Source organism: Leucoraja erinacea, chromosome 5 (genome assembly GCF_028641065.1).
Source record: "Leucoraja erinacea ecotype New England chromosome 5, Leri_hhj_1, whole genome shotgun sequence".
Classification (NCBI taxonomy): Eukaryota; Metazoa; Chordata; class Chondrichthyes; order Rajiformes; family Rajidae; genus Leucoraja; species Leucoraja erinaceus.
The window spans coordinates 70,925,512-70,952,928 of NC_073381.1; the positions used below are offsets into that span (position 1 = coordinate 70,925,512).

Consider the following 27,417-nt stretch of genomic DNA (forward strand, 5'->3'; position numbering starts at 1 on the left):
AGGGAAATTCCACAGAAACTTTGCAGATCAATAACCGAAAGTCTGAACAAGTGTACAACATGCTGGAGAAAATCAGCATGTCAGGCAGCATCTCTGGAGAAAAGGAATTGGTGACGTTTAGTGTCGAGACCCGTCTGAAGAATGGTCTTGACCCGAAATATTACCTATTCCTCAGAGATGCTGCCTGACCCATTGTCACTCCAGCATTTTGTCTGTCTCTAGTTCACGGTTACACAAAAATGCTGGAGAAACTCAGCGGGTGCAGCAGCATCTATGGAGCGAAGGAAATAGGTAACGTTTCGGGCGAAAACCCTTCTTCAGACTGAAGAAGGGTTTCGGCCTGAAACGTCACCTATATAGACACAACATGCTGATGTAAGTCAGCGGGACAGGCAGTATTTCTGGAGAAAAAGAAAAAGACTCTTCTTCAGCCAATATTATTCACAATATTAATTTCCAAATATTGTTGGCGACCATTGCTTTAATCAGGACATCGGATTGTTAGCATGAATTTAGAATCTTTACAGTATTTTGTTCTTTCTCGTCTGAAAGGCAAGCCAGTGGAACAACTTTCTCAGCCACCGATGCGGAGTCCAGCTCCATGAAGTCAGTGCAGACACAATTGACAGCAGATGCTGGAATCGTGTGCAAAGTACAAAGTGCTGGAAGAACTCGGCGGATCAGGCAGCATCTAGGGAAGTAATAGATATACAAGGGCATAGTAGAGATAGACATACAAGATTGGCTAAGTCTCATAATCAGGCAACCATGAACTAGAGTGTTCAAGAAGGAACTGCACATGCTGGAAAATCGAAGGTACACAAAAATGCTGGAGAAACTCAGCGGGTGCAGCAGCATCTATGGAGCGAAGGAAATAGGTAACGTTTCAGGCCGAAACCCTTCTTCAGTCTGAAGTCCTGATTAAAGAAATGGTCGCCAACAATATTTGGAAATTAATATTGTGAACAATATTGGCTGAAGAAGGGTCTTTTTCTTTTTCTCCAGAAATACTGCCTGTCCCGTTGACTTACATCAGCATTTTGTGTCTATATTCGGTGTAAGCCAGCATCTGCAGGTCCTTCCTACACAATATTTGGAAGTATCTGCATGCTTGCAAGTTTGTTATTGGACAACATCGATGGAATACAGTTAAGCACCAGAACAGTTTATACAATCAGATCGCAATAAATCGAAAGGTTGCAAGGTGAAATCCCACTTCATACATTCAACTGATTATCTTTGCCCTTTATGTTTATATTAATTTACCCTTAGAATTGAGGGTATTTCGGTCCAACTAACCCACACCGGCCAACATGTCCCAGCTACACTAGTCCCACCTGACCGCGTTTGGTCCATATCCCTCCAAACCTGTCGTATCCATGTACCTGTCTAACTATTTCTTAAATGTTGGGATGGTCCCGTACTCACTTTTACTACCTCCTGTGGCATCTTGTTCCATACACCCACCACCCTTTGTGTGTAAAAGTTACCCGTCAGATTCCTATTAAATATTTTCCCCGTCATCTTAAAACTATGTCCTCTGGTCCTCGATTCACCTACTCTGGGCACGAGACTATGCGTCTACCCGTTCTATTCCTTGTCTCTTTAGTTTTCTGGCCGTCAAGAAATCTGATATTTTTACTAAAACCTAAAAGCATTTTTTTAGATTATTATTCTGTTTCACGTGCACCAGCTGAGTAGATTGATTAGAAAGGCCACTTTATATATATTTTATTTACTTAAGAATAAATCGCCCCTGCAATGGAAGAGCGAACACATTTACAAAACTATGACAATCGCTTCTGATTTTACATTGCCCAGGATGAGATTCCCTCCGGAAATAAATCGATTCCCAAATGGGCAATATATAAAGGAAACGAGCAGTTTCTTGTCTGATCCAACACCAACTGATAACTTCGGCTGTCTGCATTCACGGATTTACCAGCTCCGACCTGGAATAAAATTCGTGTTTTGAAGAACATTTACAATTTATCATTGATCTCAGAAAGCATTGTGTTCTGAAATAACCTTCGTGTTGACGCTACTTTCATCTGATTTCCCAGATGTGGAACCGGTCAGATTTTTGATAAAGACGACGATAAGCATCAACTTCTCCCATTCTGACACTTTAAAAAAAATTCTTAACTACGTTTTTCGATAAAACCATCGACTTTTAAATCCTTCCAATTTGTTTTTTTTTTAATTAATATTGTTTGTTATATTTCCAGTCCATATGAATAAAATCTTATCCACGTTCTCCAGGGATGCTGCCCGACCCGCTGGGTTACTGCAGTACTTTAAATTCTTTTTTTTTAAACCAGCATCTGCAATTCCTTGTGTCTATTGAATAAAATACGGGCAAGCCAATAAAGGAAATAAAAATGGAAAGTTTTAATCTGAAGGTAAAAGAAAGAACCTCGGAAATGTTCATCGGATTAAATTTGGTTTTTTTAAACTCTCGGTCGAATAAGCCACTCAGAAACGCTTATCATTCTATCCCCGAAACAAATGTTACCAAACAGAATATGCACTGCTCACGTAACCCTAACAAAATTATACACATCTTCATCAAGTCATTCGGCTTTTGATGCATCCTTTTGATTGTACTTCAATGCTCTAATGTAAGAATGATTCAAGATAAGTCAGTGATTTATTTATTCTCGCCAAAAAGGAGCGTTTCTATACGATAAGTGAAAAACATTTTTTTTTAAACTGCAATGTTGAGAACATTAATAGAACTATGGTAACCTGAGTGACACATAAACAAATCAATGCAGCACACGTTTTATAAATTAACACGGAGTCCATGGACATATATACCTGATGTGTAGATACTTCTGATTCAAACATGGAATTCAAATGTGCAAAGCCTCTTCGGCCAGCTTGAATGGAATTCCTGATCCAAGCACAATGTAAGTTAAGTACAAAATCCTTGCCCAAGCATAAAATCCCCGCAAATTATCAGATGTTCTGCTCAACGCTGTGAAAATGATCTCTGCCTTGGCAAATTCCACCCGCAGTCAGTCGGATGTTTTAGAGATGTAATTCCTTCGCTGTAACAATAAGGTTTTATTTTGTTGGGCGACTTGGCAGATAGGGTTAAATAGTTTATTAAATGGGCAATGACTCAGCTTTGACGGCGTATTGTTTTTGTCCGTATATTAGGGAAATCCTTGCCCATTTCTTGCAAAACAAATCACGACTTTATTAGAATTCAGTGTGCAACGAACAGCGGCGACATTACACACATTTAAGTAGTAATCTCCTAGAGTTTGTGATTGTGCCTAATTCTGTTAGTACTATTTGCCCAAGCACAATATAAGTTATTGAAGTTTAGTTTAGTTTAGTTTAGAGATACAGCACGGAAACAGCCCATTCAGCCCACCGATTCCGTGCCCACCAGAAATCCCCGCACTCTTACTCTGTCCTGCACACACTAGGGTCAATTTACCATTATACCAGGCCAATTAATTTACAAACCTGTACGTCATTGGAGTGTAGGAGGAAACCGGAGCACCCGGCGAAAACCCACGCAGGTCACGGGGAGAACGTACAAACTCGAAACAGCCAAGCACCCGTTGTCAGGATCGAACCCGGGTCTCTGTTGCTGTAAGACAGCAACTCGATCGCTGCGTCACCATGCCGCCCTTAACCAGCTAGTTAACCACTTTTAATAAGCAACTAAATAACCATAGATTTCAAGTCCGTTTTTACAGGTGCCTCCAAGTAATAACTTATTGTCCTGCTTTTGAAACTTTCCAAGAAACTGGAAGCACTGTGTTAAAAAGCAAGCGAGCCTGGCCTTTGTCCATCCCTTTTCCATCTTCATACGGCACGATCCTATCCGATTGCTTGTGTGGTTTTCAAGTGTTTGGGTCATTAACTGACAACGTTTTGGGGGCGATGAACCATAGGTTCCATGAAATCCACAAGCTCGATATATAGTCGCGCATAGTAAGGCTCTATATATTATTTTGCAGATACGACGCGGAAATAGGCCCTTCGGCCCACCGAGTCCAAGCCAACCAGCGACCCCCACCCTCCCCCATACCATGAAACTATCCTACAAACAACAGGGACAATTTACATTTTTACCGAAGCCAATTAACCCACAAACGCCCTCTTTGAAGGGTGGGGAGACCGGAGCACCCAGAGAAAGCTCACGTGGTCACAGAGAGAACTTACAAACTCCGTACAGACAGCACCCATAGTCATGGTCAAACCCGGATCTCTGCACTACTGTGCCGCACTAACATTTAGTATAATGCTAACGGTGCTAAATATTGGTTGGAGGTGAACTGGCGTATCATGTTGGTGAGTTTGCGATGTAGTTGTGAACTCCGGTGATGATGAACCACTCTGCTAAGTAGATCACATAATTAACTAAGAGCAAAAAATAATGTTTGAATGAGTTTGACCGCATCTTTAATGCATGCATCATCTTCATCTATACTATTGCTGACACGATATGTACAAGGTGGTATATTATACATTTTGAGTCAAGCCTCACGGTTTTCCAAGTTGCTTCCTGGCAGAACAACTAGGCCCCATTTTATGGAGCTTCGTGTCATTCGAGTTGGAGGGTGAAATCAGATTTGTTTATTGGTCTACAACCTCCTGACATTTAAACGGCTGCAGCGCCTTTTGTCCGTCGGCTCAGACATGTGCTACTCAAAGCACGGCTTTGAAATAAAATATTTCTGTTCTGAACGGTTTTGCCAATAACAAACTTTTTAGACGGGAGCAACATAAAATGACACAGTTCCCATCTTCTTTCACGTCTCCTTCATCGATGGTATATCTGGGAGGGGAGGGGAGGGGTGGGGGGTCGGTGGAGAGCAGAATACTCTATTTTAAGTCTTAATCACTACTCATTTCAAGCAAACGTAGGCATTGTCCGTGTAATTTTAAAGATAGGCTTTGAGCACGTGGAATAATTTGACAGGGAATTACTTTTTAAGGCCACTATATTAAAATATTTTCGGCGTGCTGTTTTGGCGAAATGGAGTGATAATGGAAGAACAAAAAGTGGTGCGTATCTTTTTATTGAAAAGACGATGTTTTAGATTCACCATAGAGTTGAAAAACGGCATAGGTAAGGTAACAAATAAGCCTTAGACGGTATTGTAAGACGCTGTGTTATTCAGAACGATGGCTGGAAATTGGCTGGTAACTGATCTTGTCGTGTTATACAATGAAACCTGAGAATTTCTGTCACTCTGTGCATATGGTCCCGAGTGCTTTAATCCCAATTAGGGGCGGCTGACACACGGTCCTATTCATTGGGTTCAGGCTCTGAATTCATTTGCCTAGAAATGAACTTCATAAATAGGGTCTCTCCTAAATGTGCCCATCAGCAAGGAAAATCGAATTGAGTGGAGATCTCATTCTAATGCGATCGAGTGAGAAAAGGTATGAATTTATAAGGTACACCGAAACATTGCAATTCAGCCACAAATCTCCAGCCTTTTATCTTCAACTCGTCAACCGAAAAACGACGTGAACGTTAAAGAGTTTTGTTTAAAAAAAAGACAGTTGACTTCTTGCATACTGAAATCACGACATAAAGACATCTTCAAACTTAGGAGGGAGGGGGGGGGGGGGGGGGGGGGGGGGGGGGGGGGTAGGAGGTAGGGGTGGGGTTTAAACTTTAATTTTAGACTACATCGTGCATGGGAAAAGAAAACTTGCGCAAACTGACGTGAACATTTAGATTAATTCGTGTTAAACCGTAAGTAGGTCATGTGGCGGGATCCACAAATGACTTTAACTATTGGCAAAACATAGAAACATAGAAAGTTGAATAAAGGGCCATCATAGCCTTAGGTTTTTTGGGTTGTTTTTTTTTTTGCCTTATTGTCGGATTACTAATTTAACGTTTATCGCGACGAATTTGCCTCTCGTGCCTTAGGTCAGGAAACAACGAGAAAGGATTTTCCATACAGTTGACGTTCTTTTCCGATACTTGCCACGTTGAATGCCTTCGATATGTTACAGAAATTTCCTTCATTGGAAAATAGCCAGCGAAGTCAAAATATTTAACGGCTAATAAAATTTAGGTTCTTTAAAACATTAAAAGTCGAGACACATCTATTGCCGCAAAATTGCACTGGGATTAAATCAATAATGGGAAAAAAATCCCTTGTACTTGTACACGGAAGTTTGCGAGAAGTTCGGATTTAATCCACTGTTTTTGCCTCTAATTAAGTTGGCTCTATATACAGGCATTCATGCTGGCTTTGAATGTAATGCTGAATCTTCCCTAGCCAGAAGCATTTTGATGTGTTGAATGGAGCTCCCTGGTGGGAGATTGGCCCAAGCTGCTGTGGTTCTGGACGGCTGTTGTTCCTCAACATTCATGGCAGATTATCCGGCAACCTGTTAAATCAAAAAGAACATTACGCCAAAAATGTTGCTTGATGGCGATGACAGTTGAGCGGCACGCGCAAAAGAGCCTCAAGCTGCTGCAGAATCTCTTATCAAACTATATTTTGGACAAAACCCTATCAACTTTCGCCGCTGCTTGGAAAATATGGTTTAGTCGCCAGTTAGAAAGCTGTGACAGCAAGCCCTGGAATGTTTTGATTATCCCCCAGTCCACAACATTGTCCTGGAATAAAGCTGAAACCATGTAATTAATGTGTCCTTTTATAAGACACAATACAGTCGTTCAAGCTATTTAATTTCATTTAATTTTCCATCCCATTTGCTTCGAACACTGCTTTACTTTTAACACCCTGGCTTTCATTCTGTGCCTGGTCCAATGGGCACATTAGATTGGTTTCACCCTTGCTTTTTTCAGGAGGGAAATATAAAAGGAAACGTGTTCCTTCCCTCTCTTCTGGCCAATTTATTTTACTTGGAATAGTTCATCTTTGAGTCCGAGTTGAAAAAAAAAATAGCAGGGCTGGTGTGAATGATTTCAGAGCAGGCCCTTTTATTTTTTCACTGGCTGGGAACCAGTCACAATTGGCGAACATTAATAAATAACTTTCCTCCCAGTCAGAGTTTACATGGTTCTATTGATAAAATTGTTCGCGTGTCGTTCACGCTTTGAGATCATTAAATAAAGTATGGAAAGGCTCCACAAATAGAGCAGTGGGGTACCTTGCAGTCCAAAGCCATCTACCTCCGCTTGTCCAATTTAGCTTGGTGTCATCTTAAAGTCGCCAGGCCAGAGGTTACAGGGACATGTTCATGGCTTAAATTTATTGCCCCCTAACTTCTTGTTTCTTTTTTTTTTGCGCCATTGAGAGAAATACTATTGGAGAGTTATCGGAAAGGTCAGATCCTACCTTAAAAAAAAATCTGTTGCACGCACCCGGAACAGTGGCTGAATCTTATTTCATGTTAATAATGATTATATAACAAGGGATACATTAAATAAAATGAAATAATTATATATAAGAGTTTGATTTACCGATATGCAAACCCATGTGATTTGCAGTCTATTTTATGCTTTTCAACATTAATGAAATCTGTGGAAACATTGATGTCACTTATTTTTGGATTATATTTTGACGAATTGTTGATGTTTGGGTATAACAGATACAAACGCGGTTCTTGAGGAATATCTCTATTAGTAAAATGTTTAGTGACGCTGACACTTAATATACTTGTTTACGACCCAACGGCAGGCAAGGAAATGATAGCTGTGTACAATAGCAAAAGCCTTTGTTAAATAGCCTACCCTAATAATTAAAGTTTTTTTGCAGCATGGCGAATTGGCTCTATGTGGTCTCCCGGCCGATTTCACAGCGCGTTTGAGAGGATTGTTAACCGTTTTGCTATCATTTCACAATAAAAAATATACATACCTCGTGGCAACAAATGGAAATATTAAATATATAATATGTGACAACATTTGACAATGTTTAAACTTAACAAACAGTCGTGTGATTACAATCGTGGACATTCGGCGAAGATTTATACATCGGGCGGAGATGTGAAAATGCGCTATTTCGCTATTGAATTGTTTTATAGAATACATTGTGACCTGATGTGTAACGCGCATGGTGAAAGGTAAATCAGACGGTTGCTGTCAACACCTTTCAGTGCCGCTCAATGCCAGATTTTTGGAAAGTTTCTTTATCAACAAGAGACCTTTGATGCGACATTGAATGTTAGTCTAAAGATTGTTTTTTAAAAAGCAGACAGAATTTAAACAAAACACACCGAAAGCTGGAACTTTCGAAGTACTGCACAAGAACTCATTCTGCGATCAAAGTATCCAAACTCATTTAAATGGAAATAGGAAAAAACATGCAACTCGGTATGAATAAAGGAAGGATCTAATATTTAATTTACGTCCTAAGCGATAGAAAGTATATTAACTTAAATAAAAGATCGAACAGTTGAAATATTTTACTTCAGCAAACATTTAACCTATTCCAATACCCCCTGAAAGTCAAAGGATGGAAGCATTGAAATGACATCGTCTTCCTTTACCCTTCGATGAAAAACAGATGCAGAATTACAGTTCATTTTACTTCACGCATAAAACATCCAACCCAAAGCAATTCCCAAGTAAAAATAATCTTTAAAAAAAAAATCGAGATGATAATGCCAAGGCAGAAACATCCGTTCTTAAATCTGTTTGGCAAATATAAGATGGAAGAGAAAATAAATCACTATTTTATTTTTAAAATTTACACGAATACTTTTTTTTTGTGTATGTGTTTAATTGAAAGAGCGGTTAAAATTGTCCCCCTCCCCTCAAAAACCTACTCAGGAAAAGCTGAATGCGCGAAGTCACTGTTTGTTTTACAGCGTGATCCAATCTGAACTCCCCAACTAACGTCCCAATTATTTCCTGAACAGGTTCAACGTTGGCAAAGCCTATATGGAATCACTGAGTTAAAATAATTCGGTCAACTGGACAGGCAACAGTTTAACGGAAGAGGTGGACAAATATAGATGGTAGTTATCCCGAGACGATTGCTACTTTTCTGGTGTTCTACCATCAAGTACCTGCCCCGTTTCTATGCGGCACACGCCGAGTCAATAGAAGTTAACAAGCCCTCCAAACATTCCTGCTCTCTTTGTTTAACTGAGATCCACTCCTCTGAGAAAATAAAAAAAAACAAGGGGGAGAGAAAAATCTTTGAAGTATATTTAACCTGAAAGGAATCAGCCAAGTAGACTTAACTTTAGTCACTTATTTTCCCAAAGTTTTGTTGGTCGCAATAAAAGAAGGTAAAATTTATGGAGAAATTATACAGTGAATTTGTCACTTAAAATATCGTAACTGTCTGCTGGACAATAACACATGCTGACGATTAATGGTCCCGCCAGACCTTTGATTCACAATCGCCTTTCTTGCGCTCTTGACAAATTGGATTTTAGGAATGGGAAGGTCGCCTGGGCCATTGTTCTTGGCTATTTCGAGCACTTTATTATGCAGTTGGGTAGGGAAAGTCTCCATGTGTGTCTCTCTGACCCTCTTGGCTGTGGCTCGCAGCTGTGATCGCACCAAAACTCTCTCACCAAACTGAGCCACTCTGTGCACTCCGTTCAAACGCCGCCGTCCCCCCTTTGGATAGAAAAAGCGCAGCGCACGGGCTCCAACGCGTCATTTCGCAGGCGGAGACCAGTCTGTGTCCATCTCTTTCTCTCTCATCTGTCTCATCTTGCTGTCAATCCATCCCTCTTCCTTCGCTCCTTCTTCCCCCCCTCCCTGCATCCCCGGAGCCATGCAAAACCCCCGGAGTTCGGCGATCACCGTGACCGCGGGAAGCATCATTCCAGCCGGGCTCCGTCTAGGTCCCGTTCAGGGCATTTTTAGGCTGGGGAAATATATGTCCGATCGCAAGGAGCATTGCAACAAGAAAAAGGTAATAGATTTGTTGCACGGGTAGAAATTTTTGAAATATAATTTTCCTTTTGCTTTATAATTTCTCGAGAGCGTGAGAGACAGACATTTAACTTCTGCGTGGTGGTCGGTAGCTCAGCAGAAGCTTCAATGGGTAATTAGAAAATGTTCTTCACTGAGCCTGAGAAAACTATATTTCAAGTAACTTATCTACACCTATATAAAACACTGGAGAAAGAATCAGTGACCTATGTTCTTCAGGTATTGTTTTCGGTTGGCTATTGTCATGGAGCCGCTTAGTCGTTAATTGTTAATTACTTGTATTTTCCTCCAAATTACCAGACTGTGTGAACTTCTGTTAACGTTATTGACAGATTACTTTAATTGGATCCAATTCCTACAATGGTGTGCGGCTAAAGGGTTCAATTTTATGGCCTGCGGTTAACCGGACGGTTAGGTTTCAATTAATTTATTTTGCCTCGTTGAGATCCATAATCCGTATCGAAATGTCATTTGCAAGACACTTCGTATTTATTTACTATTGCAATTGGTTGTTAGCTTTGAACATGTCCCCGACTGCACGTTTTCCTTTATCTTCATTAAAGTAATATTTAGATAAATTCAGTTTATGCCTTTGCTGAGCAGATTTAGCGGAACAATTATTAGTAGCTGGACACTACCCATTCCATAACCCCCTGTTTATTTTCACTGGTTATGTTGTTTGACACTATGCTGTGAATTGCAATTGATGAACCTCAGCTAGTCTCCTTGTGTGTATATTAAGGACTATGCACGGGGCATGTATTTACATATACATATAGAGGGAAGATTATTCGGGCTTGTTTCCAGCGTCTCGTGCCAATATTGCCACGGGCTTCCTTAAACAGGTGCAGATGCCGTGTCGTCTGTCACGGTCAGATTCTTAATTTGTTAAATCCTTATTAAACGGTCTGACAAACAATGTTATTTATTTCTCGTCTGTTTCGATTTTGTTTCTTGCGGAAGAATCATTCTGCCTAATTAATAGCTTAACTTTTTCCCAAGCAATTATAAATGACAGCATTTGCTCCACCCCATTCCACCATATTTTGGTAATATCTTCCTTTCACGGAGAATGATGAAAGGGGCTATTTTCAACGCCTGTTCGTTGAATTTCTCTGTTCGTTAAGTCGGGATATTTCAGTTGCCGAGATGCAGAATATAAACTCGGAGACAAACTTTAAGTGCACAGCAAAATTCGATTACACCATCGGTCAAATGCCAGATGTGAACAGGTGCCACTACAATCTCGGCCTATGGAAATTCTTGATTTGCAAGTCCATATTTCTAGGACTGAACTTAAGTTAACATGATCTGACATTGATAAAACTTATATACCGAAGATCGGATTCATGATTGGGTAGTGACTAATAACAAATCGGATTTGTTTGCGTATTGTTTTATTAGTCATTCAAATTTTAAATAAGGCATTCAATTACAAATACCGAGAGATGCGAGTTTTAATTATGTGAAAAAGCGTTCGCAGAATCAACGCATATATTTGAAACAGACAGACTGCAGAAATCCTACTTGAAATTAACGGGATTTGTATGCGTGTAAGGTGTTTAGAGTCTGAAGAAGGGTCTCGACCCGAAACGTCACCCATTCCTTCTGTCCAGAGTCCCGCTGAGTTGCTCCAGCATTTTGTGTCTATCTTTGGTGTAAGGTGCAACATTTCCAAAGTTTACCTCGCCCAGTGTATACTGGCCCGGACACACACACACACACACACGTGCGCGCGCAAACACCACCCCTTAGTCACTCCTAGTTTAAGGCCCGGTCAGCAAGTATTTTCAGATTACATTTCATTTGGTGTACAACGTTGGAAAATTCGTTCGATTACAAATTTCTGTTGACCGACACACCTAGCAGATATACCGTTGCTACAACAACTTTAAAATAATACCATTGCAAGTTTGGGTTCAAATTGTCAGCCCATACATTTTACTTTTCCCTTTAATCGTGTGTTTTTATGCGAAATCTTGCGGGAACGATTCTATACATTTTACGATGGGAATTGAGTTTGTTGCAAATAAACTAACGTAGTGAAATGAATCTTAGAGATCGTTGTTGGGATAAATCGAGAACCTGAATGTGCCCTTCCTTAAATCGCGATGCTGGGGATATGTTTCAGGTGCGCTTTGTTCGAGGGGATTTGGTTGACGAAGCCGGCGAAACCGACCCGGAATGGACAGAGTTCATCCGCCCAGCCAGACATATCCAAGAGCAGAACCTGGAAGCAATCACCGACCTTCCAGGGGGGCAGGTACCTCACATCATTGTATATGTAGCCATCATCACTTTTAAGGCGAGAAAATAACCCCAACATACTTGGGAATCACTAAACTTTAACGATCTTTCTCTGTTTCTTTTGGCAGATCTTTTACAGAACACTGAGGGATATCCACCCCGGAGAGGAGTTAACAGCTTGGTACTCCAGCTCCTTGGCTCAGTGGTTCGATATACCAACCACCGCCACACCGACTCACGATGAAAAAGGTAAGGCCAATCAACTCAGATCTCGCTGGAAAGTGCTATCAACGACGGCGAGACTAGAAATAGCTGCCATGTCAAAAGTATTTCTGGAGGATTTCTCCACAAATGTTTAAAACTACGTTTCCGTACAAATATTCAACAGGATATTTCCGAACAAATGTCTGAACGCGTGTTACTGTTGCACAGCTCGTCTGCATGCATAAACACATGTCCGCAAACTATCAGTGACTAGCTGTGAGCAGCGTTATGATGTTTGCCTAAAACTGCATCAGAACTGATGCGGACTCAAGTTTCCGCTCAAACCTTTAAGAGTTTGTCACCCGTGTTTCATCGGTGTTTTCCCAATACAACTGAAAACATTACAACGTGGTTAAAATAAAAACGATAGCCTGAATAGGAAACAATCTCATATGTGTAGGAGGAGGAACTGCAGATGCTGGTTTGATTATAGGAAATGGCTGATTTCCGTTTGTTTTAACATTCGGAATAGCCGTAATTATTCAAAGACGAGTGAAACGGTGTCATCTTAATTATTTTACTCTGTATTCAATTCATATCTCGATGACACATAGAGAGGAACATGGTAAAAAAAAAACAACATTTTTTGTTGAAACGGTGTCACCCATTTACAGGTTCGATGCAAATGTAACACCCATCCCCTTGAAACGAAGTGAAAGTATCAGCGTTTTCCAGAAGCATGTGTGCATTAAGATAGGATTTGATAAGATAGCCCGTAGTGTCTGTCGTAGTATTCAACTCTCGTGAATAAGTTAGGCCATAAAACACCGCATTTTGCTTCTGAATAAGTACTCATTGATTGCAATAAGTTAATACATTTAGGAGGCAAATTAATTCTATGGTCGAACTGTTCTTCTCTGTTGCTGTATTGGAGTCAACATCGATGCCCAATGAACTCGTTTGTATTCGATTATGCTATGTTGCTTTATTAAACAGTATGTTCGGTTTCATTTAGCAATACTTGAACTTTCAATTGTACTGTACTTTTTTAATTGCGCTTCTTTTGACAATGTTTTAATGTGCACGGCAGAATAAAGCCGTCGTTGTGAATATTATTATAATCATCTTCAGCAGCAAAACGCAGACATGTTAAGTGTAGGAAGGAACTGCAGATGCTGGTTTACACCGTAGATAGACACAAAATGCTGGAGTAACTCAGCGGGACAGGCAGCATCTCTGGAGAGAAGGAATGGGTGATGTTTCGGGTCGAGACCTTTTTTCAGGCATATTAATATACCCTCGAATCTCCACAATGGCTGAACTCTCAGTTCTATTGAGCTCACAGTAAACACGAGTTAGTAAGAAACTACATCCACTTATCAGCTTAGAAATGAATTCAAGGATCGACTGAACATTTTCGCTCATTTTTCTTTCTAGAAAATGCATGTTTAAATATTCGCGATTTCGTTGTAGTCTAATTGAATTGTTCCGTTCAGGTCCGGGTAGAGGGAGGGGGATGGGGGGGGGGGGGGGACGGGTGCTTGGGTGGGGGGGGATGGGGGCGGGGGGGGGGGGGGGGGGGGAGGGGATTGGGGGGGGGGGGGGGGGGGGGGGGGGGGGGGGGGGCGGGTGGGGGGGGGGGGGGTTCACGATGGGGACAAGTATTTAGGAATCCACCAAAATTCAAGCAGATATTTTTTGGAAATACTGAACAGACCAAGCTGAGTATTTGCCTAACTCGCTGATTGTTTTTTTGGATGTCAGATCTATAATCTTCGTGGTTTTCATTTATTTAGGAACCATTGATTGAGAGACGAGACTGAACAACCAACCACCAGAGAACAGTATGACTGTTCATACAAAATATGCTGACATTGTCATGGTGGGATTTTTGTCAGGAGCATTTTCTCTATATGATAAACCCATGCATTATTCTCTACTGATATTTTTTAACTGAAAAAAATGGTGATGGGTCTATTTTAACACAACTTATCCACGTCTGCAACATGTACATATATGACAGTCACTCGCACACTAAAGGAAAAGATACATAGTTACATGGTCGTTAAATTAAAAATATAATTACATATTTGTTGGTCTGTGGTCAGAACATTTCAACTTTCCCCCTACACGACCCCCCTCCACCGGTCGCTGGCTCTTTCATTTACGGCTCATGATAATTTTCAACAGGTAAATATCAGTTCGAGGCCAAGTCATGGATTCCTAAATACCTGTCCCTGCCAATTATTAATTTCATAAATTCATATGATATAATTTCAAATGTTCATAAGATAATTTGTACATTAGATTGTACATTAGAGCATGTAACGAATTTGTCCAATGCAAAGGAAAAATGAAATAACTATTTGTATCAGGTTCCGGGATGGGGCAGGGCTGGAGTTCAGGTGGAATAACCGGAAGGCACAATTGTCTCCAAATTGCATACGAGCATATTGTTCTCTTCAAAGAATTAATAGCACTAATCTATATCGAATTCGGCTATTAAATCTCAATTTTCAGACGAGTATTGTACTGGTGATTGCTGATGGGGGTGGGGGTTGGGATATTTCTGTAATCTCTAATACAGGTTTCTGTTAAAGGTCAAAGCAAATGGGACAACTGATTTAGTTTTGGTTTGGACCACGTTAACGCATCGGCTTGGTAATTATAAGGAAGGTTTGCAGGATATTTAAAAAATGAATAAAGTCCTTCTCTTGAGGCCTCCAGTCCAATCCCCACAAAAGACCACCGTTTATAATCCAATGTGCATCGGTTGTGCATGAGGGACCATGAATAATAATATACGAATCGCACAGTAGTACAATACGAATCGCAGAGGGAGTTAGATGTGGCCCTTGTGGCCAAGGGGATCAGAGGGTATGGAGAGAAGGCAGGTACGGGATACTGAGTTGGATGATCAGCCATGATCATATTGAATGGCGGTGCAGGCTCGAAGGGCCGAATGGCCTACTCCTGCACCTAATTTCTATGTTTCTATGTTTCTAGTGTAAAACGAATGGTGTATTTTCCTTCCGTAATAATACAATGTCAATATATGATAATAATCAATTCCACGCGTTTGAGGAGATACGCTCAATTGCAAAATGTAACAATCTTCTCGTAAGAATGAAACAAGTGTAGTTAAAATAACCCAACGCATCCTTGACAGTGAAATGAATCAATATTTTAGTCAATACAACAATGCATTGATGCGCTATACTGAAATGATAAATATCGTCTGCTTTCCTTAAGGATTTCTGCCGTTTGAACCCGGGTAAATGAAATGATCATATAAAATATCGGTCAAAACAACGTGCAGGGGTGGGGGCTCCGTGGATCAGGCATCATCTCTGGAGGACGTTGTCAGGCGATGTTTCGGTTCAATTTACCACCCGAAACGTTGCCTGTGCATGTCTTCCAGAGATGCTGCCTGACCCGATGAATTGCTCAAGCACTTTGCGTTTTGCTCGGGATTCCAGCATCTGCAGTTACTTGTCATCTCTGGGTGCCCACCAAATGGAGCTCAGGGCCTGGGAGACATTGACGTAGAGCCAACAACCTGGCTGCTCAACACCGGCTTGAGATCTAACTATTCCTTATGTTTATGTTTCATTCGCAAGAAGAAGAGTTACTTGTGTCTACGTGTACGTGACTGGATTGTGCTCTCTACATAGTAATTGTCAATCCAGGCTGCAGATGGAATTCATGCTCTTTTTTTCAGCCATGTGAACACAGGGAAAATAGCTCAATCAGCTGCATTCTGTACCATTTAAATTCCCGTGAAATGTCCTGCTTCACTGGATTTTGCACACAATTCAGCGTCCGATTTTATTATAAAAGGGGGTTTCAGATAATAACGACTCATTGTGCATACAACCTTTGCGTTTGGGTTCCTGATCTCATAATTCCATCTTGCATTATGTATCTGTTTTGCAAGGCAATGTTCGACGAACAGATAATTAGTTAATCCTGTTCCTTGTAATCGCATTTGTTTCAACATTTTACAATATATAGCGTTAACATTCATTTTACCACACAACACGTCAGTTCAAAAGCTGGACACAAAAAGCTGGAGTAACTCAGCGGGTCAGACAGCATCTCTGGTGAAAATGAATAGGTGATGTTTTGGGTCGAGATCCGTCTTCAGACTGAGAGTCAAAGGACAGGGAAACGAGAGAGATATGGTGATAAAGAGAGATAGAGAACAAATGAATGAAAGATGTGCCTAAAGTAACGACGGTGAAGGAAAGATGGAGCCCACAATGGTCCATTGTTGGCTGTGGGCTAGGTGCTAACGTGTTATATGGACAGTGAAACTCAACAGTCTACTGTCTGACTACACGTCAAATAAAAATCATTTTCGTAACAGCTTCAAATGGGAGTTTCTCCAAACTCGTAAGATTACATATTTATAGGTAGTTAAATTAAAAATGTATTCTGTAAACATATCGCAACGGACCGTCTGAACATTTTGTAAGAATAAAATGCATATATGTTTGGATTTTACGCCATTGTTGCCCACTTGCCCGAGTAACTTTTAAAGCGTGCATTTGAAATGCGTAAGGAAACATCCTCTGAAAGTCGCCATTACACCTTACGTTGATGATATTAAAGTCGCCGAATTTCTGACGTGATATCAACATTACAAGATCATGAACTGAATAAACTAGCGTCGTGCAGCTGAAATGAATCATTTATCTGGGAGAATCAAGGCCGACTGTAGTGACTCTAATTTTCTTGGTGCCCTCCATGGGACACACTCAGAACAGAGATGTCAGCGAGCTAGGACTAATTTTCAGCAAACTGGCAGAGGGCAAATATATTCTGATTTTAAACAGTGTTTTGCGAATTAAAACACCAGAACAAAGTTCGATTTAACTGTTTAATCTGTATTGTCTTATTGTTGTCACGAAATACAGTGAACAACGTTGTCGGTAGGAAGTCCACATTGTTAAGGTCAATGTCGGAAAGGCGTCAGTTTAATTTTAATTATACCTGCAAGAAAAGGTTTGGCGATTTAAAAAAATTAATCAAACATAGATGCGGGAATGGGGGAAGAAGGACGTTTATTGGGACTGCATCTCAGAAAGAAAAATGAAAGAAATGAAATGAAAAAAATGAAATGAAATGAAAGAAAAAACGAAACAAACACTAAAGGGGAAATAGGCAACGACTTTAAAAAGTGACACAAATGAAAGACAAAAAAGGGAAGGTAAAAGCAAAATTGAAATATTGGGAAACGAAGTAGCCGATAAAATAATGAACAGATAGTGCGAGACGCAGAACCATGATTTATATTCTACAATGAACAGTTTGATTCCCATTCTTTCCTTACGGTATCTACAAATGAGGTAACCTCGTGGAATTGTTTCTCTTTGAATAGCAATGTTAATATTCTCGGCATTGTTCCCACTTAAATGAGAAGCTTATGATACATAGATTGCTCTTTGGGCTGTTTGTCCAACTCCTTGCCATACGCCTCCTTTCTTCAACATCAACAGATGGGCTAAGGGCATTGTTTCAAACGCCCCATGATTTCAAGGAACAGCTGTTATCACCTCCAAGGCTAGTAAAGGCCGCAACATTAACTGCCTAGATTGTATATATCTGCTCAGGCTTGTTTTTTCTTCCTTAGAGAAGGGTACAATTACATAACCGGACTAAGAATTGCACATGCATTACCCCACCAAGCGATTTGCCTCATTAACTTCCCTTTACACGTATTATCATTTAATTTGTAAAATTGTTGGGTTGGTCACAGAAACTGCCCTAGCGAAGTCATTAGATTCTATAACACGTGAGCATGTATTGCAAGCCCACACGTAGATTAGTTTTGATAACCACCAGACTTTTTTATACTGCAACATTTAACTAATTTTATGTAAGACTGGCGTAATAGTTGCAACACGAGTCACAATTTGAAAGCCGTCACATATTTATGTTGTTAAATAAATCTTGTGCTTAATGAATCTCATTTCTATTTGTCGATGTACTGGGAAAATACTTGCAATCTCACTCCAAAACTTAGTGTTCTCTTTCTGTTCTTTAGGCGAGGAGCGTTATATTTGTTGGTACTGCTGGAGAACATTCAAGTATCCGAACACATTAAAAGCTCACATCCACTTCCACTGTAGTCTGAGTAACGGCAGGGGCTTCATCAACAACGGCGAGTGCAGAATCTCCGAAACGTTCAGCAGATCGCCGAAGACTGCAGACATATCTAGTTCGTCCACTCTGAGGAATGGCCATCAAATCTCGTCCGTCTCCACAGAAGAGGTGAAACAATCAATTTCGCCATTTCTGACAAAAATGGCCATGAGCAAGAAAACAGCGGGAGCTGAGGATGAGCAGGACAGGGCCTTGGACATGAGTGTTAATTCAGCCAGAAGCCACGTCCCTCTGATGACTATCAGCGGGAGTTCTTCAATAGTCAATGCAATGGGCTTTCACCCCGGGATTAGATCCGCGTTCAAACCTACAGGATTATCAAAATTAATATCTTCTGAGGCAAGCGGAGACAGCAGCAGCAAAATTAACGGAATGGGCTTCAATAAACTTCTGAGCAGCATGAAGTCACCACGTTCTAGCAGCGAGACTATAGTAGGCAATCACCCTTCCAAATGTCTCCATTCAATAGAGCCCCCAGCCCCGGCACAACCCTGCAGCAATACAACGAGAGGGTTTCCTTTATTTACTAACTTCGACCAGACGTCTGCATTCAAACACGTCGAAAGAGGACTTCACACAAGTTTGTCTCCTAATCGTTGCACTCCGATTTCAACCGGCGTTCATTTTGAGAGGTTCTCTATTCCTCCATTTGAAGGAGTTAAGCCATTCTCAGGGGAATGCAACATCCCCATAATGCCATTGACAGTGTATAATGGCGAATTTCTCTACAGCCCCCCATATTACCCCTTAAAATTCCACTTCAGTAACTTGATCAAGTACCCTGAGACTGTCACCTACTTTGGCACTCCATCCCTCAACCCGGAACTTGGTTCCATCACCAACATTGACCGAGAAATTGCAATGCACACGCAACAACTGACTAGCATCGCTGCAGAAAAGAACAGATCCAGACTGGAATCCATGTCAACCACCACCACATCAAGTGGCAAGCCCAAAAAAGGCCACCTCTGTTTATACTGTGGCAAACTTTATTCTCGTAAATACGGCTTGAAAATTCATATGCGGACACACACGGGGTATAAACCTTTAAAATGCAAAGTCTGCCTTCGACCCTTTGGAGATCCCAGCAATCTCAACAAACATATCCGTTTACACGCGGAGGGAAACACGCCTTACAGGTGCGAATTCTGTGGCAAGGTGCTAGTGCGTCGCAGAGACTTAGAGAGGCATGTCAAATCGAGACATCCAGGGCAGAGTATGCACAAAACAGAGAGCAAAATGGAACGTTCCCTGGACGAGACCGAGCAGAAAAGTGACCACAGCAATGAGAGCGACGTGGATGTGTGTTTTACTGACGATCAGAGCGACCAAGATTCAGGAAGGAACAATGATCAGTGAATAGAACTGCTGCGAGTAAACACCGAATTGCCAAAACCCGAACACGCTTGAAGCATCTAAAAATGCCTGTTTATTTTGTACATAAGATGATAGGAATTGTGCCTTTCGGTTACTGTTATCGTGTAGGGTATTTATTAGGTTTCAGTGCAATTTCTGAATGCCAAGAGACCGCCGTTTATTAATTAGCGAACTTCAAAAACATCTGTAAAACCGAACAAATTGAATATCACAAACATGATTAAAAATCTATATACTTCCTATCAGATTTTAGCTGTCGTTGTAATATTCTCATAGCGTAAATGTTAACATTGTAACTACACTGCAATAAATGGAACAGTCCTCATCTGTAAGTCACGATGATAAACAAGGCTTCAGGAGGGGGAGGATATCAATGGTTTAGGGAAATGTGTAAAGGTTAATGTACTTTATTAGCAGACAAGGCTAAAAGTGACATACGATGCAGAGCTGGAAGCGATTATACAATTTTGTGTGAACTCGCGTCCTTAAACGGACAAACATTAAAGCACTATAAGATGGGAGCGAATCGTGACAAAGGAACTGTTATGAGGCCACGCTGTTTAAAATAGGGCAAACGGTTATTTGGAACATTTTTATGTATACATAATATCTGAAAATCTATTAAAAGCATGGATCGTGACAATGCTATATATAATTTTAAAGAGAATATAATTTTTCGTGATGTCGAAAAACATGTTGTGTATTTGTTTTTTTATATATATTAAATGATGTAACAGTGCACTTAATATTCGCCTCTTCGTTACAATGCATTGTGCGCAAATTTTCAAATAAACTTTTAAATTCCGAAATAAGTGCTTTGACTTTGAACTTGTTGTTGAAATAAAAAAACAATGCGTCAATTGATATTATCTTTCATGGACAGAATCAAATAAATGGCATCTTCTGTGTTAGTTTTCTAAATGTACGTTAAATGGAAGTCATTAGCGATTTCCCCGCCAAACGGAGCAAAGGTGCGTGAATGCGATTTATGTGATGATGCCTTTTTGATTTTGTCAATGGACTTGTTCTGATTAGACCGTTCTTTTGCACCGCTCGCACAATTATTATGGTCTGGCTTATTTCCCCAATCGATCTAAAATGTCAAAGGGAATAGCAGGGCTTTTGACGAATAACTGACAACATTAATTTATTGAAGAATCAAGGAACTGCAGATGCTGGTTTACAAACAAAAGATGCAAAGGTCTGGAATAACAAGGGGCCAGGCAGCATCCATGGAGAACGTGGATAGGTGACGTTTCGGCTTGATTTATTTATGCTGTGTAATTGTTTATGATTTCGTGGAAAACCTCAATATTAAAAATAAATACACCATGCATTTACATTAACTTTGTGCAGCGGGAAACAATGTGCTCTTATGTGCAGTTTGATAAGGAATAACAGTTACTGAAGAGTAGGTATTAAATGTGAGGCACCGTGATGCAGCAGTAGAGTTGCTGCCTTGCAGCACCAGAGACCCGGATTCGATCCTGACTGCGGTGCTGTCTGTACGGAGTTTGCACGTTGCCCCTGTGATTGCGTGAGTTTTCTCCGGGTGCTCCGGTTTCCTCCCACATTCCAAAGCCGTAAGTGTTTGTATGTTAATTGGCTTCTGAAATTTATTCCGAGAGTGCACGAAATAACTTGTCCATGGGGTGATTGTAGGTCGGCGCGGACTCGGTAGGCTGAAGGGCCTGTTTTCACGCCATAACAAAACTATATTCTAAATAATTTCCCATACCACTCTCTAAAGCTATTAACATTAACGGCCCACAGAAGTGACAGATATGACTTCTACGATTAGATATGATTAATACGGGTGTCAAGTGTTATGGGAAGAAGGCATGAGAATGGGTTTGCGAGGGAAAGATAGATCAGCCATGATTGAATGAGGGAGTAGACTCGATGGGCCGAATAGTCTAATTCTGCTACTATGAATTATGAACATGAACTTATGACCGGTGTTTTTGTAGCCATTTCTGTTTTAGTTACAGGTCTTCTGCAGTTAATCAGTTTGGCCTCACCAATAATCGATATTAGATTTGGTCAGATACGCCGCGTTACATCATTCTGAGGATGGTTTTTGTTTTGTTTTGCGTGTGTTCGGAGAGGGACAGAGAATAGCTGGTATGGCTGGTTTGATTGTCAGTCTGTCTCTCCATGGGAATAATGCACAGCTTCCGAATGCCACTCCTGACCAGACCACTGCCCCGGTATGCAGTTAAATAGATTGGAAAAAACTTGCATCCTTTTCAATATAGCGCGGTCTTTATTATGATTTAGTGAAGTGAGATAAATCGAGGGAAAGGCGCTAAAATAGGTCGTGATTACTCCCAGACTGAATGGTTGTGAAGGCCAGTGTATGTTTGGTAAGCCATTGTTCGCTGAAAAACACGGCGAATTATTTGGTTTAGAGCGAGCCTGGTTTCGGACAGTATGCCCAAATGTTATGAAAATGCAATTAATCCAAACATTCTTGGTAATCGACCACATTTAAATTCAATGTATCTTTCATGAAGGTTTTATTTTGTGATTTTGATATTTTGCCTCTTGTTTGCGTGGAATATCTGGTAGCATTCTGCGAGCTGCAATGAGGGACGATGTGATTTTGAAAGCAACAGAAGGTGCAGGTCTGACCAAGTAAAATGCACATCTGTAGGGAACCTGCAATGGAGATGATTTGCAGAGGTTAATTTAATAAACAGACAGAAGTTTATGTTCAAATATGTGTATGTGTGTGTGTGTGTGAGAGAGAGAGAGAGAGAGAGAGAGAGAGTCACAATGGAGGTTAAATGGAAAGCAAAGCTATTGACTTCTGTTCAGTTTAAGTTTCTGTTAATTGTGCTTTGGAGTTTAAAATAACGGAGATTACACAATTCAGGCACAGACACGTTTAAGTGAGTTGGTATCACGTCTCAGAAGCATAAAGTTTAAAGTTTCCTGGAAAGTATTAAAACAAATTCAACACAATATTCATACATTATATGCAGGTTGGGTTGATTGGACATTTCAACTAATGATAGAGAATGTTAAATCTCCCTTCACAGGATAGCCAATTTATCTGTATCCACCTATGATATGGCAAGCTTTCTCCCATCCCATTTCTCTTTTACAGCTATCTGACATTGATGACCTCATCATCCTCCTTAATTTATCTGTAGATTTAGCAGATAAGTGTGATTACATTCACCGGCAGCCCCATTCTTCGTCATCTTAGACAGGGTTTGAGAACCATCTGCTGCTTTGCCCCTTCCTGTGGCTGCACTTTCACCCTGGCGTTCTTCAGCAATTAATCCTTTGGTCCCCTCCTACTCTTTGTTGAAAGCAAAAAATATTCGCAAATGTCACCTCTTCTTCCACATGTACTTGGATGGTTCTCGCTCATCATCACTTCTCATCGTCCCACCAATGCCTTTAAGCTTTCTGATTTATATTATTGGCAAGCATAGATTTCCTTCAGCTAAATACTGGAAAGACTCAAGACCATGTTTTTTGGCCTTTAAAGTGGTGGTAAATATCAGATCATATTTAACCTCGAGTAAATCTTCAGACCACACGGAGAGTCTCACCAGCACCACACATTTACACTTTCTTAATGTGGAAATTATGAAATTTATTTAGATGGCGCGGCACAGGGGTGCTGCAGCAGAGTTGATGCCTTTCAGTACCAGAGACCCGGGTTCAATCCTGGCTACGGGTGCCGTCTGTACGGAGTTTGTACGTTTTCCCCGTGACCACATGGGGTTTTCTCCGGTTGTTCCCACACATCAAGGATGTACAAGTTTGTAGGTTAATTGACTTTGGTAAAAAATTGTAAATTGTCCCTTCTGTGTAGGACAGTGTTAGTGTACAGGGATCGCTGGTCAGTGCCGACTCAGTGGGGCAAAGGGCCTGTTTTTGCGCTGTATTTCAAAACTAAACTAGTTCAGTTTAGTTTATTGTCACGTGTACCAAGGTACAGTCAAAAGCTTTTATTGTGTGCTAACCAGTCAACACAAAGACAATACATGATTACAATCAAGCCATTTACATAGTAAATATGTATATAGTTAATACATGATAAGAGAATAATGCTTAGTGCAAGATCGATCGATCGAAAGTCCGATCGAGGACAGTCCGAGGGTGACCAAAGAGGAAGCTAGTAGTTCAGCACTGCTCTCTGGTTGTGGTAGGATGATTCAGTTGCCTGATAACAGCTTGTAGCCCTGCAACGCTGACTTGTCCACCAAGTTCCCATTGATTATTGACGTCTGAAGAAAGGTTTCGGCCCGAAACGTTGCCTACTTCCTTCGCTCCATAGATGCTGCTGCACCCGCTGAGTTTCTCCAGCTTTTTTGTGTACCTTCGATTGATTATTGTTTTGCCACTTACCTGCAGGAAGTGTTTAATTTGTGGCAGACAAGTAATCTACCAATTTGGGCAATGGAAGAGAACTAGAGCACCCGGCAGATACACGTGCTGTCACAGGGAGAATCTGCAAACTCCTCACAGAAAGCACCCGAGGTCAGGATCGAACTTGTGGCCCAGGAGCTGTGAGGCCACAGAGCTTCCTGCAGCTTCACCATGCCAACACCTGCTCAGGCAGTCAGCAAACAATTGTTTTCATAAATTGCACTACGTATTGTTATGAGAGATCACATGAAACACAATCAGACTGTGTTTGGATTTTAGAATCTCTCTGTGTGCCCTGTTTATGATAACAAGCATACACATTAATGTGATCTTTCACAGTGCTGCTGATAGTGTGTAAAATGAAAATCAGAAGAGGAACGCCGATCAAATCCTGTCTTTTATTTTCTACCAGTTGTGTGAATTCCATGGAATCAGGAATTCCATGTAATGAACATATAACTATCATCACCATAAGGAAGCTCATACATGTGCATTATGGTAACTCACAAAGGTTAATAAAAGACCGCCAGCTTTGAACAGAACAAGATTGTCAGACACTGTAAGTATCATCGGACTGCAAGCAGCTGTGAAAGGAACTCCAAACTCTGTAGCTGGAATGTAGTTAATCTCTGAGTGCAGGATCAGGGAGCTACTGCACTGAGCCAACATTGAGCTTAGTTGGAGGGAAAGATTGTTAACATCTTCTAAAACTTCAGCCTTGCAACATCCCTTGCACTGTGAATGGGTTGGAAAACATTCCATTTTATGGATGGGAAGGTTCCAGGATCATCCACAGGCTCAGTGATGCAGGAGCCTTTATGTCAGAAGTGCCACGTGGATGATAAATACTGGCTTCCTTCTCTGGTCTACCTGAGATAAATTTGCAGCCAATCTGATGCACTCCACATGTAGAAAAGGATACAGCAGCAGTTAAGGGTACCAATTTCACCCTAGTTGATATGTTCTGGAATTAGCTGTATTTTTTTTAGTTCAGTGACAATGATGGAATTTATTTGACAAGGGAGAAATTGCTAAGTTTGTTTTATACACCAAAAGCACTGTAAAGCCATTTTTTCCCAATGCCCACCCCCTCTGTCCACTCTCAATCATAAGGAAAGTGGTGGGACATGTTTTAGACAGTGCTATCATGTCACTTACTAACTAATAGCCTTCTTATTGATGCTAAGCTTAGAGTTTGCATTTTGCCGAAACATTCACAATTGCCTTGAATTAAACGTAGACAAAACTATTGAATTGCAGAGGTGAGGTGAGAGTAATTGATTTGATAGAAAGGGAGCATTGAATAAAAATGAAGAAGCACTGGTAAAACAAAAATAGTTTTACAATCCTCTCCGGAGGGAAACTGGAGGTATGAAAAAGTTCAGATAGGCTCGGATTTGTTCTGAACTTTTCGTACCTCTAGTTTCCCTCTCCCCTAACTCTCAGGCTGAAGAAGTGTTTTGACCCAAAATATCACCTACCCCTTTTCTACAAGGACGCTGTCTGACCTGCAGAGTTACTCCAGCATTTTGTGTCTACCCATTGCATTGGCATGCAAACCTCAAGTTAAACATTTCTTATTACCATATTATTACCAACGCCATAGCTGCAGTGTGTACAGTTTAAAAGATTTGTTTAATGTCTTCAACAACACTCCCAGTACTGCCTAGAAGAACACAAGCAGCATTTGGTTGCAAGTATCAACACTGGTCAATCCCTTTAGGTCCGTTAGGCACCGTCTCTCTTGGATATTAATGTATATATCGCCATCACTTCAAAGGCCTGGAACATCCCACCTAACATAGCTGAGACGTGGTCTGCATTTATGGAACTATTACAAGCATAAGGTGCAATAATAAGTTATAACATAAAGGCTACCAAGACCTGGAAATGGGGGGTATAAAATAAATTTTTAATAAAAACACGGTTGGTATATCCTTTTTTGCGGAGTTTTGTGTTACAATAGAGCGATTGATTTTCCTTTCTTCTTTTTTTTTCTTTTCTTTCTAGGGTCTTATTTCTTTTCTTTGCTTCCTTCTCTAATTCCTTCCCTAAGGGGCTCTCTTTTCCCAACACTTTCCTGCACCTTCACGATTCTTGCTTACTTTCCTTACTTCTTTTATTTCTATCTTTTTTAAAGCTCAAAAAATGTAGTGGTACAACATAATGTAATAAGATATATGCGATGTATTAATGTGATTTACTGTACTGCTAAAAAAAAATAAAAAAAAAAAAAAAAAACATAGCTGAGACTCACCTTTGTGTCATGCTCTGTATGGATTGAGAAAGGAGTCGCCATCACATTCTCAAAGTGAGTGAGAAATGGGTTAGAAATACTAGCCCCATCACTAACTCTTACATCATACGAAGGAATAATAATATAAACTATTTACTGTTTACAATAAACTATTTGCTCCATTTACTGTACTTTGCCCGTGAGGCAAAAGTCAGAAGGCTCCATATTTGCAACCAATGGGACATATTTGCTAATTGATCAGATCTTAATATTGTTATAGGTAACAATGAAGAAGGGTCTCAACCCAAAATGTCGCCCATTTCCTTCGCTCCATAGCATTACTGCCTCACCCGCTGAGTTTCAGTTCCTTCTTGAACAATGTGCTGGAGTAACTTAACGGGTCAGGCCGCTTCCCTGGAGAACATGGATAGATAAAATTATAAACCTTTTTCAAAGACTTTGGACTCTGGACATTAGAGACTTTGGGCTTGGGTGTCAGAGGTTACGGGGAGAAGGCAGGAGAATGGGGTTAGCAGGGAGAGATAGATTAGCTATAATTGAATGGCGGAGTAGACTTGATGGGCCGAATGGCCTAATTCTACTATCTCATGATCTTTTTAACAAGTTTACTAGTTTAAAAAAAATGATTGGCCTTTTTTTGTTTATTATGTTATCCATGAGTACTGGGTTTACAGATCTGTTATGTTGCTGCGGGCAAGAATTTCATTGATCCACTTTTGGTCATATGATAATTAAACACTCTTGACTCACTTGGCTCTTGACTCAATGAACTAAAGAAATATTTCATGTCCAATTTCCATGTCTTTTTTTTACAACCCAGGAACATTCTGTTGCACAACAGAAGCATTATACAAATTGGTGTTGAATGCAGTTATTTACAGTCATTAACATTAAAATTCAAGGTAAGCATGAGATTTCAATG

General features: G+C 40.6%; 1 protein-coding gene across 1 annotated transcript; it reads left to right on the top strand.

Annotated features, from left to right (window-relative positions):
* Nucleotides 1-9,643: 9,643 nt before the first annotated feature.
* Nucleotides 9,644-20,593, top strand: prdm13 (PR domain containing 13). The gene is made up of 4 exons (XM_055635882.1): nt 9,644-9,833; nt 11,985-12,116; nt 12,229-12,349; nt 18,354-20,593. The coding sequence occupies exons 1-4, from the start codon at nt 9,693-9,695 to the stop codon at nt 19,829-19,831; spliced, it is 1,872 nt and encodes a 623-aa protein (XP_055491857.1). The 5' UTR covers nt 9,644-9,692; the 3' UTR covers nt 19,832-20,593.
* Nucleotides 20,594-27,417: the final 6,824 nt, after the last annotated feature.

Excerpts from the sequence above, each read along its gene's own strand:
- prdm13 (XM_055635882.1), top strand. The coding sequence starts at position 9,693 with ATGCAAAACCCCCGGAGTTCGGCGATCACCGTGACCGCGGGAAGCATC. Across the intron at positions 9,834-11,984 it reads AGCATTGCAACAAGAAAAAG|GTGCGCTTTGTTCGAGGGGA; the intron begins GTAATAGATTTG and ends GATATGTTTCAG. Across the intron at positions 12,350-18,353 it reads ACCGACTCACGATGAAAAAG|GCGAGGAGCGTTATATTTGT; the intron begins GTAAGGCCAATC and ends TCTGTTCTTTAG.